Source organism: Balaenoptera physalus, assembly GCF_965194825.1.
Source record: "Balaenoptera physalus genome assembly, chromosome: 3".
Lineage (NCBI taxonomy): Eukaryota > Metazoa > Chordata > Mammalia > Artiodactyla > Balaenopteridae > Balaenoptera > Balaenoptera physalus.
In genome coordinates this window covers 105,126,447-105,143,293 of record NC_138890.1, presented here as the reverse complement: position 1 = coordinate 105,143,293, position 16,847 = coordinate 105,126,447, and the positions used below count along the sequence as shown (strand labels likewise).

The 16,847-nt window shown below is 36.3% G+C and overlaps 1 protein-coding gene across 1 annotated transcript in view; it reads left to right on the top strand.

Moving 5' to 3' along the window:
- The window catches only part of ADGRV1 (adhesion G protein-coupled receptor V1), a 560,219-nt gene that overhangs the window by 73,958 nt on the left and 469,414 nt on the right, over positions 1-16,847 (top strand). The window contains exons 19-23 of the mRNA XM_082458333.1: positions 5,713-5,839; positions 6,493-6,710; positions 7,230-7,973; positions 10,462-10,835; positions 15,088-15,264. Coding sequence (XP_082314459.1) covers positions 5,713-5,839; positions 6,493-6,710; positions 7,230-7,973; positions 10,462-10,835; positions 15,088-15,264 — 1,640 coding nt within the window. The remainder of the gene's footprint in view (positions 1-5,712; positions 5,840-6,492; positions 6,711-7,229; positions 7,974-10,461; positions 10,836-15,087; positions 15,265-16,847) is intronic.

The following is a 16,847-nucleotide window of genomic DNA, read 5'->3' as shown; positions in this document are numbered from 1 at the left end:
TTTATTTGAGATGTTTCTTGTTTCTTGAGGTAGGATTGTATTGGTATAAACTTCCCTCTTAGAACTGCTTTTGCTGCATCCCATAGGTTTTTGGGTCATCGTGTTTTCATTGTCATTTGTTTCTAGGTATTTTTTTGATTTCTTCTTTGATTTCTTCAGTGATCTCTTGGTTATTTAATAGTGTATTGTTTAACCTCCATGTGTTTGTATTTTTTACAGATTTTTTTCCAATAATTGATATCTATTCTCATAGCGTTGTGGTCGGAAAAGATACTTGATACGATTTCAATTTTCTTAAATTTAGGAAGGCTTGATTTGTGACCCAAGATATGATCTGTCCTGGAGAATGTTCCATGAGCACTTGAGAAAAAAGTGTATTCTGTTGTTTTTTGGATGGAATGTCCTATAAATATCAATTAAGTACATCTCATTTAAAGTATCATTTAAAGCTTGTGTTTCCTTATGTATTTTCAATTTGGATGATTTGTCCATTGGTGAAGGTGGGGTGTTAAAGTCCCCTACTATGATTGTGTTACTGTTGATTTCCCCTTTTACAGCTGTTAGCATTTGCTTTATGTATTGAGGTACTCCTGTACTGGGTTCATAAATATTTACAACTGTTATGTCTTCTTCTTGGATTGATCCCTTGATCATTATTTAGTGTCCTTCTTTGTCTCTTGTAATAATCTTTAAGTCTATTTTGTCTGATATGAGAATTGCTACTCCATCTTTCTTTTGATTTCCATTTGCATGGAATACCTTTTTCCATCCCCTCACTTTCAGTCTGTTTGTGTCCGTAGGTCTGAAGTGGGTCTCTTGTAGACAGCATATATACGGGTCTTGTTTTTGTATCCATTCAGTCAGTCTATGTGTTTTGGTTGGAGCATTTAATCCATTTACATTTAAGGTAGGTATCGATATGTATGTTCCTATTTCCATTTTCTTAATTATTTTTGGTTTGTTATTGTAGGTCTTTTCCTTCTCTTTTGTTTCCTGCCTAGAGAAGTTCCTTTAGCACTTGTTGTAAAACTGGTTTGGTGGTGCTGAACTCTCTTAGCTTTTGCTTGTTTGTCTGTAAAAGTTTTAATTTCTTCTTTGAATCTGAATGAGATCCTTGCTGGGAAGAGTAATCTTGGTTATAGGTTTTTCCCTTTGATCACTTTAAATATGTCCTGCCACTCCCTTGTGGCTTGCAGAGTTTCTGCTGAAAGATCATCTGTTAACATTATGGGGATTCCCTTGTATGTTATTTGTTGTTTTTCCCTTGCTGCTTTTAATATTTTTTCTTTGTATTTAATTTTTGATAGTTTGATTAGTATGTGTGTTAGCATGTTTCTCCTTGGATTTATCCGTATGGGACTCTCTGCGCTTCCTGGACTTGATTGACTATTTCCTTTCCCATATTAGCGAAGTTTTCAACTATAATCTCTTCAAATATTTTCTCAGTCCCTTTCTTTGTCTCTCCTTCTTGTGGGACCCCTAGAATTCGAATGTTGGTGCATTTAATGTTGTCCCAGAGGTCTCTGAGACTGTCCTCAATTCTTTTCATTCTTTTTTCTTTATTCTGCTCTGTGGTAGTTATTTCCACTATTTTATCTTCCAGGTCACTTATCCGTTCTTCTGCCTCAGTTATTCTGCTATTGATTCCTTCTAGAGAATTTTTAATTTCATTTATTATGTTGTTCATCATTGTTTGCTCTTTAGTTCTTCTAGGTCCTTGTTAAACGTTTGTTTTTTCTCCATTCTATTTCCAAGATTTTGAATCATCTTTACTATCATTACTCTGAATTCTTTTTCAGGTAGACTGCCTATTTCCTCTTCACTTGTTTGGTCTGGTGGGTTTTTATCTTGCTCCTTCATCTGCTGTGTGTTTCTCTGTCTTCTCATTTTGCTTAGCTTACTGAGTTTGGGTTCTCCTTTTCACATGCTGCAGGTTTGTAGTTCCCATTGTTTTTGGTGTCTGCCCCCAATGGCTAAGGTTGGTTCAGTGGGTTGTGTAGGCTTCGTGGTGGAGGGGACTGGTGCCTGTGTTCTGGTAGATGAGGGTGGATCTTGTCTTTCTGGTGGGCAGGACCGTGTCCGGTGGTGTGTTTTGGGGTGTCTGTGACCTTATTATGATTTTAGGCAGCCTCTCTGCTAATGGGTGGGGTTGTGTTCCTGTCTTGCTAGTTGTTTGGCATAGGGTGTCCAGCACTGTAGCTTGCTGTTCGTGGAGTGGAGCTGGGTCTTAGTGTTGAGATGGAGCTCTCTGGGAGAGCTTTCACCACTTGATATTACATGGAGCTGGGAGGTCTCTGGTGGACCAATATTCTTAACTTGGCTCTCCCACCTCAGAGGCCCAGGTTTGACACCTGGCCAGAGCACCAAGACCCTGTCAGCCACACGGCTCAGAAGAAAAGGGAGAAAAAAAAGAAAGAAAAAATAAATAAAAAGAAAGAAAGTTATTAAAATAAAAAATAATAAAAATGATAAATAAAAAATTATTAAAAATAAAAAAATTTAAAAAGTAATTAAAAAAAGAAAAAAGAAAGAAAGAAGAGAGCAACCAAAGCAAAAAACAAATCCACCAATGATAACAAGCGCTAAGAACTATACTAAAAAAAAAAAAAGGACAGATGGAACCCTAGGAGAAATGGTAAAAGCAAAGCTATACAGACAAAATCACACAAAGAAGCATATACATACATACTCACAAAAAGAGAAAAAGGAAAAAAAAAAAATCTTTTGTGAAGTGTGAGGTCTTCTGCCAGCGTTCAGTAGGTGTTCTGTAGGAGTTGTTCCACATGTAGATGTATTTCTGATGTATTTGTGGGGAAGAAGGTGATCTCCACTTGATACTTCTCCACCATCTTGAAGTTGTCTCAGGAAATTTATTGCAGATGACCTCATCATCTGAGGGTCTCACACACCGCCACGGTGACTACCTTCGCCTGCCGTCCAGTACCCTTCATGGTGACCGCAGCCGCCACCGCCGAGCAACTGACACTAACAACTAACTAGTCGCCCTATTTTGCTATCATTATTTACTCTGATGGTCAAATTGTCCCAGATTTGGCCAGTGGTAGCCTGTTCAAGATGACTTCTTTGTCTTTGTGACCTGTCCCTATTATTCTGTGAGCATTTTCTTACTTCCTGGAACAGCAAGCTATTCCAGACTCATCTTATACTTTCCCTGTCAAAACCTCGAAATGAGTCATTTTTTCAAGAATCCCTGACTCCTCTTAGTGAGGAATGTTATTTATTTATTTATTTATTTTATTATTATTATTATTTTTTGGCTGCGTTGGGTCTTTGTTGCTGCGTGGAGGCTTTCTCTAGTTGTGGTGAGCAGGGGCTACTCTTTGTTGCAGTGCACGGGCTTCTCATTGCGGTGGCTTCTCTTGTTGCGGAGCATGGGCTCTTGGTGTGCAGGCCTCAGTAGTTGTGGCTCATGGGCTCTAGAGGAAGGGCTCAGTAGTTGTGGTGCACAGGCTCAGTAGTTGTGGCTCACAGGCTCTAGAGTGCAGGCTCAGTAGTTGTGGTGCATGGGCTTAGTTGCTCCGCGGCATGTGGCATCTTCCCAGACCAGGGCTTGAACCCATGTCCCCTGCATTGGTAGGTGGATTTTTAACCACTGCACTACCAGGGAAAGCCCAAGAATGTTATGTAGAAACCAGGACCTTGGCACTAGGTATGCTAATTATTATTGAGTTTATGGTCCTCCTAGGCCCTCTTACAGAGATAGGGAATATATGTATGTATGTATGAATTTATGTATATAGAACATCTGTAGTTCTGTACCCAACTGTATACATTGAAGACCATTAGTTCACCTAGGGTCTCCATTTCTATCCAATATCACAAGTTTCATTCTAGTTTTCATATTTATCCCTTCCTCCCCTGGTAATGAGAAATCCAGTTCCCATTATCTTTAATATCAATATATTTACTTATTTGATTAATTCACCCTGTGTGTAACCACTTTCCCATTGCTTCGTTTACCTTCTTCCCACAATGAGACTGCTTTTCTTACTGCAGTAGCGTTCTAGCTTCCTGCTCTAGGCCAACCCCCTACCCTCATGTGGATGCCCTCCCACTCCACTCAGACTCCAACATCGAACCGCAAGCTTTTCTCTGTTGGAGATGCCCTCCTTACCCTGCGTGAGCTCTAACCTTATGTTGGATCACTGTGGTGTCCTATCCCTAACTCACAGTGTGCATGCCTATGTTGTGCTCTACCTCTTAGACTGAAATATTCAGAAAGAAGAAGAGGAAAAGAAAGAGATCACTTAATTTTTGTTTGTGCTGTGTCTATCATTCCCCCTATTCCTTTGTCTCTCTCCATTTGTGTCTTTCTTCCTATTCCCCTTCCTCTCCATTATTTTCAGTACCACCTATGACATGCTGCATAACAAATGCACATGATAGCAGAACCCTGCCAAAATTAGGCGTTCTTGTTTTTATTAGATTTTATGATATATTTTAAGTTATTTTATTACTCCGTAATGTCAGGATTTTCCATACAGTTATTTACTGTCTGTTTTTATGTTTTTTTTCCTCTTTCCATTTGCTAATTATCAAGTAAGGTTGAGTACAATTGTATATTTATATAAATTATTTTTAATGTGCTGGTTTGCCATATATTTCCGTTTCTCTAATTTTAGTTTTAGGTGTTGTCCTTGTCTAATTTTCAAAGTTTTATTTGTATCAGTTCAGCGAACTTTGATAAATACCAATGACTGAGCATCTACCCTGCTAGGGGATGAAATTGATTAAGAAGCATTTGTCCAAGGACTTAACAGTAATATTGTGTGTGTGTGTGTGTGTGTGTGTGTGTGTGTGTGCGCCTGAGTGTGTGTACTTGTCAGTGTGTGTGTGTATTAATATAAGATGATAATCGCTATGCCAGATTGACAAAGTGTGAAGTGCTGTAGGGACACAGTGGAGGATGCACTTAACTTGGGAATTCAAGGAAGAATTCCTGGAAGAGTTGTTGCTTGAGCTGGGTCCTGAGGAGTGAAAAGAGGTGAATAAAGGTTAGGAAGCCTTTTGTTCACAGAGGGAACAGCTCCAGTAAGAGAAAAAGCTATGGACCTCAGGGTAGTGATGAGAAGAGACCTAATTTATTGGCTGTAATGGTGCTAACATGCTGTGGAAACAATTGGAGTAGAAAGGAATCAAGTTCAACACCATAAAGATTGCTTTGTTCTGTGTATGACCAGACCAGACTCTGCTGCCTAAAGGCGGAGATCTAGAGGGAAATATTGGGTTGCCCAAAAGGTTCGTTTGGGTTTTTCCGTAAGATGTTATGGAAAAACCCGAATGAACTTTTTGGCCAATCCAATATTTAAACCAGTGATTCTAATTAATATACCTTATGGGGTAATCCTTTCATTAATTTTTATGAAATGAAAGAATCTACCTCAAAATGTTGAAATTTGATAAAGCTATGTTTTTAATTTCTAATTAAACTATTGAGGTGATATTCCTATTGCAAAGAAAAATATCATGTATGTTTTTCAGTAAAGTAGTTCTTCTGTAATTAAACATTTCTTCAGAGACAGGTCACATTAAACTTATTTAGGCATCTCTCTCATTTATTTATGACCTTCAATGAGGAAATTCTTCCTGGAATTTGAACCTTATTTTAAACTGTTTCTTAGTTTAAAAATACAAATTTAACAATAAGTTAATTACTTTTTTGTTATTTTGACTTTTCCATTTTTAATTTAGGTGATACAGTAGTATATCAATTTGGAATAGCTACAGTGATAATTGAAGCTAATGATGACCCAAATGGTATTTTTTCCTTGGAGCCCATAGACAAAGCAGTAGAAGAAGGAAAGACTAATTCATTTTGGTAAGCATATTTGGACAAGGCAAATTCAAAATTGGTTAAAATAAAATAAAATCTTTACATATGCAAAAATTTGAAACATTGTTAATCTTTCAAAATTAAAAAAATGGTTAAGAATGGAATTTCAAAGTTGGTAGTCTGAATGAATTGTAAACTTTGTTCATGCTGTTTCCACTTGTTTAAAAAAAAACCCGACACTTTAGATGGAAAGCAGAAAATACTCTCCCCACCCTCCTTTACCCCACTTCTGTTCCTCGTCAGGACTGAGAGACTTCAGTTATCCAAGGTCTTCTGGAATTCTTCTTTCAAATGATATGTGACTACCCTCACCCTAGGCTTTGCTTTTGAAGAACTTTTGCCAATTCTCATCTAAATATTTTTCGATTGGATTTATCTTAGAATTTATCTTTCAGTTTGGACTTCGAAGATTATGATTTTTAAGACGGCTTCTTTTTATTATTTAAAGTTCTACTTCATTCTTCCTTTTCCATGAGATTCTTCATGGTTGCTCAGTAAGAACTGGCTGGCTGGTTTATATTAAAGATGATAAATAGACAAAGTGTATTTCTGAGATAATACAGAAAGTTCTCAGTAGATTTAGACTCACTACTTATACACTTTTCATAAAAAATAATTTTCTTTAATTTGTTATACAGGATTTGGAGGCACCGAGGACACTTTGGCAATGTTTCTGTGGCTTGGCAGCTATTTCAAAATGATTCTGTTTTGCAACCTGGACAAGAGTTCTATGAAACTTCAGGCACTGTTAACTTTATGGATGGAGAAGGAGCCAAACCAATAATTCTCCATGCTTTTCCAGACAAAATTCCTGAATTCAATGAGTTTTATATTTTAAAGCTTGTAAACATTTCAGGTGCTGCGTTTTCTCATCTATTTTATTTTACCACCAAAATTTACTATTTTATGCTGGAATAATTAGAGCTGTATAGAAAATACAGTTAAATGAAGTTTTATGGATGGAGACATATCCATCCTCAAACTTGTAAATAGATTTTTTTTCCACACCAAATAGAGTATCTCAAACAAAACATTAATGGTAGTTAGGAAGTACAGATTCATGGTAGCTTAAAGTTGGTCTTCGTACCATAATTTAAATAATCAATTTTCCCATCACTTTTGGTTTTAAGCATGGGAATTAAACCTTTCTAGTTAGTATCCTCTTTTCAGGCTCCACTGGTTGTTAATGAAATTATACTGAACCAGAATACCCTTGAAAATGTGGTGAAAACCATATGGTGACACTATTGTTCATTGATTAACAAGTAAATTACTTAATGAGAAGTTTGCTAAACAAATTCTTTTTGTCTTCATCTTGTACTAGAAAGTACTCCCAATTCTGCTTTTTCATTCCTTATAAATTATCTTATTACAGGTGGGTCCCCAGGTCCTGGGGGCCAACTAGCAGGAACCAACCTCCAGGTGACAGTCATGATTCCATTCAATGATGATCCCTTTGGAGTTTTTATCTTGGATCCAGAGTGCCTAGAGAGAGAAGTGGCAGAAGATGTCCTCTCAGAAGATGATATGTCTTACATCACCAACTTTACCATTCTGAGGCAGCAGGGTGTCTTCTGTGATGTACGAGTAGGCTGGGAAATACTGTCTAGTGAGTTCATTGCTGGTTTGCCTCCAATGATAGATTTTTTGCTGGCTGGAATTTTTCCCAGCACTGTGCATTCACAACCGCACATGAGGCGTCACCATAGTGGAACAGATGCTTTGTACTTCAGTGGGCTAGAGGGTGCATTTGGAACTGTTAATTCAAAATACCATCCCTCAAGGAACAACTCAATTGCCAACTTTACATTTTCAGCTTGGGTAATGCCCAATGCCAATACGAATGGATTTGTTATAGCAAAGGATGATGGTAACGGAAGCATCTACTATGGGGTAAAAATTCAAACAAATGAATCCCACGTGACACTTTCCCTTCATTACAAAACTCTGGGTTCCAATGCTACATATATCGCCAAGACAACAGTCATGAAATACTTAGAAGAAAATGTTTGGCTGCATCTTCTAATTATCCTCGATGATGGTATAATTGAATTCTACCTTGATGGAAACGCAATGCCCAGAGGAATCAAGAGTCTAAAAGGAGAAGCCATTACTGACGGTGAGTGTTATCTTTACAATTAGGACCCTGAATTTTGAGTTTTTAAAAATTTTGACTTCTTAAAAAGGCTAGTGGGTATTTAAAAATCTGCTTGTGTATTGGTTTATTTATTTATTTATTTATTTATAAATTTATTTATTTTTGGCTGTGTTGGGTCTTCGTTTCTGTGCGAGGGCTTTCTCTAGTTGCGGAGAGTGGGGGCCACTCTTCATCGTGGTGCACGGGCCTCTCACTGTTGCGGCCTCTCTTGTTGTGGAGCACAGGCTCCAGACGCGCAGGCTCAGTAGTTGTGGCTCATGGGCCCAGTCGCTCTGCGGCACGCGGGACCTTCCCAGACCAGGGCTCGAACCCGTGTCCCCTGCACTGGCAGGCGGACTCTGAACCACTGCACCACCAGGGAAGCCCTGGTTTATTTTTTTAAATAAAACTACGCGTCTACCAAGACCATAAGTTCTGTGCTGAGTGTTGCAGAAATGAATCAGGCAGAGTCTCTGCCCTTAAAGTACCTGAAATAGGCTCTGGGAGAGAGGTGTGCAAACAGATCACTTCAACACATTGTAGGAAGAAAGAAAAAAATTCCTCTTGTGATGGTAGGAGGGATGGGTGTGATATTCCAGGTAGAAAAGAGAACAAAGGTGTAGAAGTGTGAAGCAGAGTGTTGTATCTGGAGAACTGCTGTCAGCTCAGTGTTCTAGAGGTAAAGGGTGGTGGAGATAAAGAGGAATCAAAAGAAAATCATGTTGAACAATCCAGCAATTACAGGGGTTTATAGTATCAGGAGTTAAATTGATGAATTCTGTGGTATACTTTAAAGAGAGAATCCTTGTATTTAAGCCGAATTATGCGCTGTTTCCTTGAGAAACACACTTGTGTGCATGTTTATGTACAAATATCAGTTATCTCTGTTATAATCACCAGTTCCCTCCCAGCCCCTCTATCCTATAATTTGATTCTGTTTTTTTATTTAGTAGGAAAGTAGAGCAGAGCTTATATGGTTATATCTTAACAGAATATTTTCCTTCTGAATCTCCTGCATTAGATATCTGGTTGTATTCTTTCTTTCCTAGTAGGAAAAAAGATGGGCAAAAGAACAAGATACACACAGTACTGATTTCAACCTGAAGAACTGTGCTTACAACAATCTGTGGCACTAAATTATTAATCTTTTGATTGTGTGAATATATACACATGTCTGTTAACATTGATGTTAACATCAATTTTTTTGACATGATGTTAACCACCATGATGACATGGTGGTAGAATGGGAAAGACTGGGGAAAGTAAGAGCTGGTGTTTATGTAGCTTACTGCAAGGAACTTATATTGTCTATGTACTTTGTAACTTAGAGATAAAATTGAAAAGGTATATATATATTTTTAGGTTATTAATGAAATATAGGATATTTTATGTATATTATAAAATATATAAAAGTGTATAGAGGTGTACAGGTAGATGAATTTTTAAAAATTTTAAATTCATCAGTTTCAGCACTCCATGTAACCAGCCCCCAGATCAAGAAACAGTGTTCCAGAAGCCCTGTTTGGCTCTTCTCTAGTCATTGACTCATCACCATGCCCAACTACTATTGCCATTTCTAAGAGCATAAGATTAGTTTTAAATGTTTTTAAAATTTATGTAAATAGAATTGAGCAGTGCGTACGCTTGAGTGTCTGGGGTTTGTTCAGTATTGTGTGTGAAGTTCATCTGTATTTTTGTCTGTTGTAGATATTTCACTCTCATTACTATATAGTCAGTCCAGAACCTCTGGAGAAGGCGTGGAGGCAATCCCAAATCACTGCCAAGCTCTCATCTTACATAAATATCTTAGTTGAGTTATTGGAGAGGGAATAAGTAAAGTAATAAGAATTGGTGAATTCCTAAAGAGGGTTATTATTGATGCATAGTAAATAGTTGAGCTGCATATTGTTATTATCATGAAAAAGTCCCTAAAACTCATATAATGTTCCTGGGAAGGAATATTTCTTTTTCTACATTTATTGCATTAGTTGTTTGGATTAAAAGTTATTTTTGGTCCACAAAAACTTCTTTTGCTGAACTCTCACAGCTTCATTTAACTCAAGGTGAATTTCTAACAGATCAAGAATTGAAGTTCTCAAAGAATAGTAATACTAAAGTTTTAAAATTGTGACTGAATTGAATCATTCCATTCTTAGATATGCAAGGAAATTTTTAGATTTCCCAGAAGAAATGTCTATCCAAATATATACATATACCTCTGTATATACACGTACATACGCATGTACAACATATCCTTTGGTACAAAATATCTTAAATCCCAGCGATTACTTTACTGATTCGTTTTTCATTATAATAGATAGCCTTTATTTAATTGTGTTATTCTTATGCGAAAGCTTTACTTACCTAATAAGACTTTTTAATAAAATCACTTCAGTTTCTGAATGACACTTGTAATTTAGGACAGGATAGTTGTGGTTATTGTAGCATTTAAACCCATTTCTAATTTCAGGTCCAGGAACACTGAGAATTGGGGCAGGAGTGAATGGCAATGACAGATTTACAGGTCTGATGCAGGATGTGAGGTCCTACCAGCAGAAATTGACCCTTGAAGAAATTTATGAACTTCATGCCATGCCAGCAAAGAGTGATTTACACCCTGTTTCTGGATATCTGGAATTCAGACAGGGAGAAACTAACAAATCATTCATTATTTCTGCAAGAGATGACAATGAAGAGGAAGGAGAAGAATTATTCATTCTTAAACTAGTCTCTGTATGTGGAGGAGCTCGCATTTCTGAAGAGAATACTACAGCAAGATTGGTAATACAAAAAAGTGACAATGCCAATGGCTTGTTTGGTTTCACAGGAGCCTGTATACCAGAGGTAAGTAGTGAGTCTGGTGAATTTCAGAGTTAAAAAGTTCATCCTTAATGGATTTGTTTGGGAGTGGGCTTTCTTTCATTTGGTAAGATTGCCTGAGTATTGATGCTAGGCCCAGAAGTATGCTATAGCCAGCGGTGCAAATGTAAATTATAAGGTCTTTTCTCTTATAAGTTCACAGTTTGAATCAGAAGCTTAATAAGCTGAGGGAAGTAATAATAAGTTAGCAAATGAAACTTTAGCAATTATCTTTAAAGTTAATGCATTTCACAGAATGCATAATTGTACTCCACATGTAATTTACTTTTTGGCTACTGTGTAAGTAAATGAAATAATATATATTGAAAGCTTCTATGAATAATTGTAATTGAGACTTTATTAAAATATGATTTTTTGAGGTTTTTTTCCCCACATATGAAACGTTCTTAAGTAGTTACAGTGTTCTTCCATGTTGGATGTAAATGCCTTTCTTATCACCCATCTTGGCCAGCTTAATTCATTAGGCAGTTTTACTGCCCTTATCAGTCCTTTCCAAGCGTTCAGGGATTCGTAATCATCTTGGTTTCCTGTTCGGTAATGTGAGATCTTATGAAACCGCTTCACAGGTGTTGTGTGTGAAGCAACAGCTCAGTGTCCATGAAAGGATGCCAACGAACAAGAGAGGCTTTCCTTCTGCAAGTTGATTCTTGTAGGTTTAGAGGGGTGCATATGTAAATTGAAGCAATTAAGAAAAATATGAATGGGTAGAGCTTGAAAAAAATATCTAGGTCATTGGGCTCATTGTATCAATAGCTCAAATTGGGGTGCCTGGCTCTCTGGAGTGTTTTATGGCCCCTCTTATTCTTTGGTTTGGTGACAGTCATAAGAGATCTTCAATAAGTGTTCTTTTTCTATGCCAGAAATAGAATATCCTAGACAGGGAGGACAAATGTCATACAAATCTATGACTTAAAAGAGAAATATGTTTATCTATAATGATAATACTTTTAGATACTTAGTTGTCAAAGAACTTTACATGTTAGTTTTTTATGCACCTTTCTGACAATTCATAATGTAGCTGCAACAAATATTAATTATTACCTTCTCCACTTCGTGGAGTTAGAAACGGCAGCTTAGAGACCTGAGAAAATAACTAACCCTAGTTGAATTAAATGAGATAGGATGAAATACCTGATTCATAGTGTGGCAATTACTAGTATTTAATAAATACTTATTTTCTCCCCCCGCCTTTTTTGTTTCTAAGATACAGTGGGAAGCACTGGAACTTGAACTTATGTCTTGTGAATTCTAACCTGTTGTCTTTCCCCCATGTATGTTTGATATCATCATGTCTATTTTTAAAAAGACAAAGTGACTTCCATCAGGTTGTGAGAACCATTCTGTGCCATCTAAAATCAGCTTCCCTTCATATCTCTTCATGACCCGGCACCTGCCTATGGCTCTGACTTCTTGTGTAATTCTCCTCTTTGGTCAGTATGTTTCAGTCAGACTTGCCTTGTTTCAGTTCCAATCTCAGGACATCAGCACTTCCTAGCCTTTCAATCTGGAATGGAATGCTCTTATTCCACATCCTCAGAATTAGTCATTCAAGTCTCAGCTCCAAAGACATCTACTCAGTGAAGACTTTTTAATTTAAAGTAATCCTCCCACTTCTCCTAACTGGTCACTCTCCATCCTTTCACCTAGTTTTACTATTTTTTGTAGCATTGATCACACGCTTCAATTCCGTATGTTATTTATAAGCCTACTTATATACTGGCTATTCCTTTCTGCCACAAAGGTGAAAGAACTCTGAGTGTAACAAGGTTTTATTATTGTTCATTATTGTATCTCTAGGACCTAGCATGGCACATAGTAGGTACTCAATAAATCTTTGTTGAACTTGTGAATGTATTTTAATATCAAGACATGAAAAGGCTCATAGTTCAAATAACAAACACATCTAGATTCAGCTAAGCTGCATAAACAACCAAACTGAAAAACAAAACAATACATGAGTTTTTAAAACCTGCCTAAAATGAGTAGTTTTTGAGTGTTTCTCTGACTTTCTGGGCCATTATAGTAAGTCTTCAGTGCTGGCTTGTCTCACAATTTCCATTGATAGATTGTGTTGGTGTTGGTTTAGTTCCACCTAGGTATGCACCTTTGTTCCCAGATATTTCAGAATTTGAACAGGGCCAGTCAACCTTTGATTGCAGAAGAGAACTTCCTTATAGGAGCCACAGCATCTATAGTTGTATAACCGCTGGAAAGAAAAAGCCCACTTGAGAGAGAAATAGAATACATATATATTGGAAAGAGTAAAGTTTAGATGGTTAAATAGGAAAAGTGTTGTGTCTAAAAGATCAGATATTGGAATTTGATTGTTAGGAAGTTTACAGAATTTTCATTCCTGAAAGTCTTAAGAATTGAAGTATAAAACTCCTACTTTCATCTTGGTGTGATTTGAAGACAGGAGTGATATGAAATATTTTTGTCGTGATGACCATCATCAATATTTATTGATTGCTTACTGAAGTCATTCTCAAAGTGTAGCACAAGAACCCCTAGGGGTTCCTGAGATCTTTCAGGAGTTCTACAAAAGTCAAACCTAATTTTATAAAATACTATGATGTCTTTTTCATTTTATTGACATTTGCACTGCAAAAGCAATGGTTGCCGAAACTGCTAGCTGCTAGTGCCTTTGTATGAATCAAGGCAGTGGCACCAAACTGTACCAGTTGTCATTGTTTTATTTATCACCACACACCTGTAGTTTAAAAGGTGAAAATTTCACTTGAGTATCTTTGATGAAACAGTACAAAACATTAATTTGTTAAAATTTCTACCCTTGAATACCCACCTTCTTAACATTCTGTATTGTGAAATGAGAAGCACAAATAAAGCACTTCTGCTACATTAACAAAACATGATAGTTGTGAAGAAGAGCGTTTGTGCACATACTGAGTTGTGAGCTGAACTAGCTGCTCTTTTCGTGGAACACCATTTTTACTTGAAAAATGACCAACAAAGTTTGGTTACTCAGACTTGGGTATCTGGCAGGCATTTTCATGGAAATTAATGAAGTGAGTCAGTGACTACCAGGAAAACGACTGATAGTATTTGTTGCCAATGATAAAAATTTGAGCTTTCAAACAAAAATTGGAGTTGTTGGGACATTTTACCTGCCAAAGTGAGATTGATGGTTTCCCAATACTTTAAAGACTTTTCAGGTAAGATCGATAGTGATATTAGCAAGTGTGATTTACTTATTTTGTATAATGAAATACATCAACATTTGGAAGATCTGTATAACTCAGTGAACCAATATTCTCCAAATAATCAACGTGTATTGTTACAAAATCATGCATGGGTAAAGATTGATTTAAAGTGCAAGGTAGACCAATGGATTTTAATGTATTAAGAGTATGATTCCACATTGCAACTAAACTACTAAGCAATTAAGCAATTGCTTAATTAAGCAATTGCTTAATTCTAAAAATAGAATTGAGAGATGGAGAATTTAAGAATAGGAAGACCTATTCTAAAAGATATTCCAATTTCTTGCTCCATGTAATTTCTAAACATTATCTTAAATTACGTAAATAAAAATACTTTTCACATGAAAAATGCACACACATGTATGTATACATATGTATATGTATATATGTCAGAAATAGCAAAAAGATATTAAACATGATATCAGTGCCCTCCTTTACCTGACTATAGTCTCCCCACCAGGAATTTCTCCAGGCTGTCCCCACTGGATAGTTTATACCACCCTCAAAATGATTTCACCAAATCCACTCGATTACTTCTTGTGTCTGTGCCTAGAAAGTTCTCCCTGATGTCATGTTCCACTCTTTTTACACCTGACTTTTTGTGCTGAACTCATCATAAAATCATGAGTTTGTTTTCCTCTTTAGAGTTACCCAGATAAAGGGTTGTGCTTTTTTAAAAAAAAATCATTTGTAACCGTAGCATCTAGCATACTGGCTGACACACAAGAGGTTTCAATGAATGAATTACATGTGTAGTTAATTAATTATTATTATTTCTGCTTTTATTTATCCCTTTAAAGGAATGAGCGGAAAAACCAATGATTGTAAATACTTTTTAGCAGTCAAAAATATGTCCGGAGGAATGTAGAGGACGCCTTAGAGAGGGAGAAAGTTATAGAATTAAGTTTATGGTAAAAGGATTTCAGGAAAGCCTTGTAATTTTATCACTGATTTGAATTGGTGTATACTTATAAAGAACTTATGTTCAATTTCAGATTGCAGAGGAGGGATCCACCATTTCATGTGTGGTGGAGCGAACCAGAGGAGCTCTGGATTATGTGCATGTTTTTTACACCATCTCACAGATCGAATCTGATGGTGTTAATTACCTTGTTGATGATTTTGCTAATGCCAGTGGAACTATCACATTCCTTCCTTGGCAGAGATCAGAGGTAAACTCTACCTTCTCTGTTTCTTTGAGAGCCTCCTGGAAAGCTTTTCCTGATCTGTCTGTTCTGTAATTTATTTGCAGCTTCCTGCTTTTTAAGCAATTTAGAATATTTAGGCAATTAGTTATATATCGTGGCATAAAATATTTTTGTATTTATTTCTGCAATGAAGAATTAAGGATGTTAAATAATGTCTGTTATATCTGTTCTTTAATCTCGATATAATAAAAGTGGTATAGCTTGAAGATTTATCATTGTGGGTTTTTGGTGATTACTGATACAATGAGAAACTGCAGAATTCTTAATGGTACTCTTCCTGTCAGCCAAGAGGAATTCCTAAAACTGTAATATCATTTTATTTTTAAATTTGGAAAAAATAGGTAATTTTTCTTTGTTTTGAAAGTACCAGCGATCACCAGTTTTATCAGAAGCTTTCCGTGAATCGTCTGATTTCTGAATAGATGCTCCAGAAATAAGTGACACTTATTGTAGGTGAAATTGAGATGAGACCTTCTCCTATATAAATTTTTTTTTACATTCTAATATAAAATGTCTGATATGTTGGAATATTCATATCAGTATAATTTTTCATTAGAAATGTAAATAGTTTATAGGTCATCAGGGATAAATACTAAAATAACTTAAGACTTGCAAATATCTTTGAAGACATTTCTAAGGGACTTAGGAGTTGATTGGATGAAAGAGATAAAATTAGGAAAAATTTAAAATATTCTTAAGATTTAAAGAGTTCAAGCTAAAGAAGAGTGATCAAATCTCTATAATTTGGGGGAAGAAGGAAACAAATTAAATAACTTATAACAGAAGTTCCCAATAGCAGTCTGTAAATAAGAGCCATGATAAATGTTTTACTGGTCTTTGGTAAAATGAGGAAAATTAGGACAATGAGTAAGTTTTCGTAAGGCTGAAATTATTCCATTTAAAGGACTATAGTTTATTCTGATCCTGTCTTTTTCACTTCTTTTTTGGATTTAAATTGCTATTTCTTTTATCAAGTTAACAGTGATGATATGTGATAACTTTTTAATGTTCCCACTTGGAAAACAGAGTTGATCCTCAACATTTTCCCCTGGAAAATTTACCCGCTATGAAATAAAAATATAACTGGGAACCACTGTTTTGTAAAGAGTATTCATATATATTTTGGAAGAGCTAAGAGTTAATAAAAGTTTGGTCAGGAAAATAGTCGTGTATGCTCCTGTCAAGATTTATTTAAAATATTTTCCTCCGTCATTTTAAAATTTCTTTAAAAATTAATTGACCTTTAAAGCAACAATAACATTGAATACTGGGGTTGGTTTATAGCGCTGTGCCTGCTGGATCTACACTAGCTTCTCAGTCTTACTAAGCCAGAGACTGGATACTGAGGTATCTGCTGATGCTCTGTGACTATGCTTTCCAGCACAGACAGCAGTCAGGTGACCTCCACTTGGCTATTGCCTTCCAGATGTCTGGGGAGTGCATTTAATTAAATACACTTAAATCACATCTAGAAACCTAGTGGCAAGACAGTCTGGGAAGAGTGTGTGTGTGTGTGTGTGTGTGTTTGTGTGTGTGTGTGTGTGTTT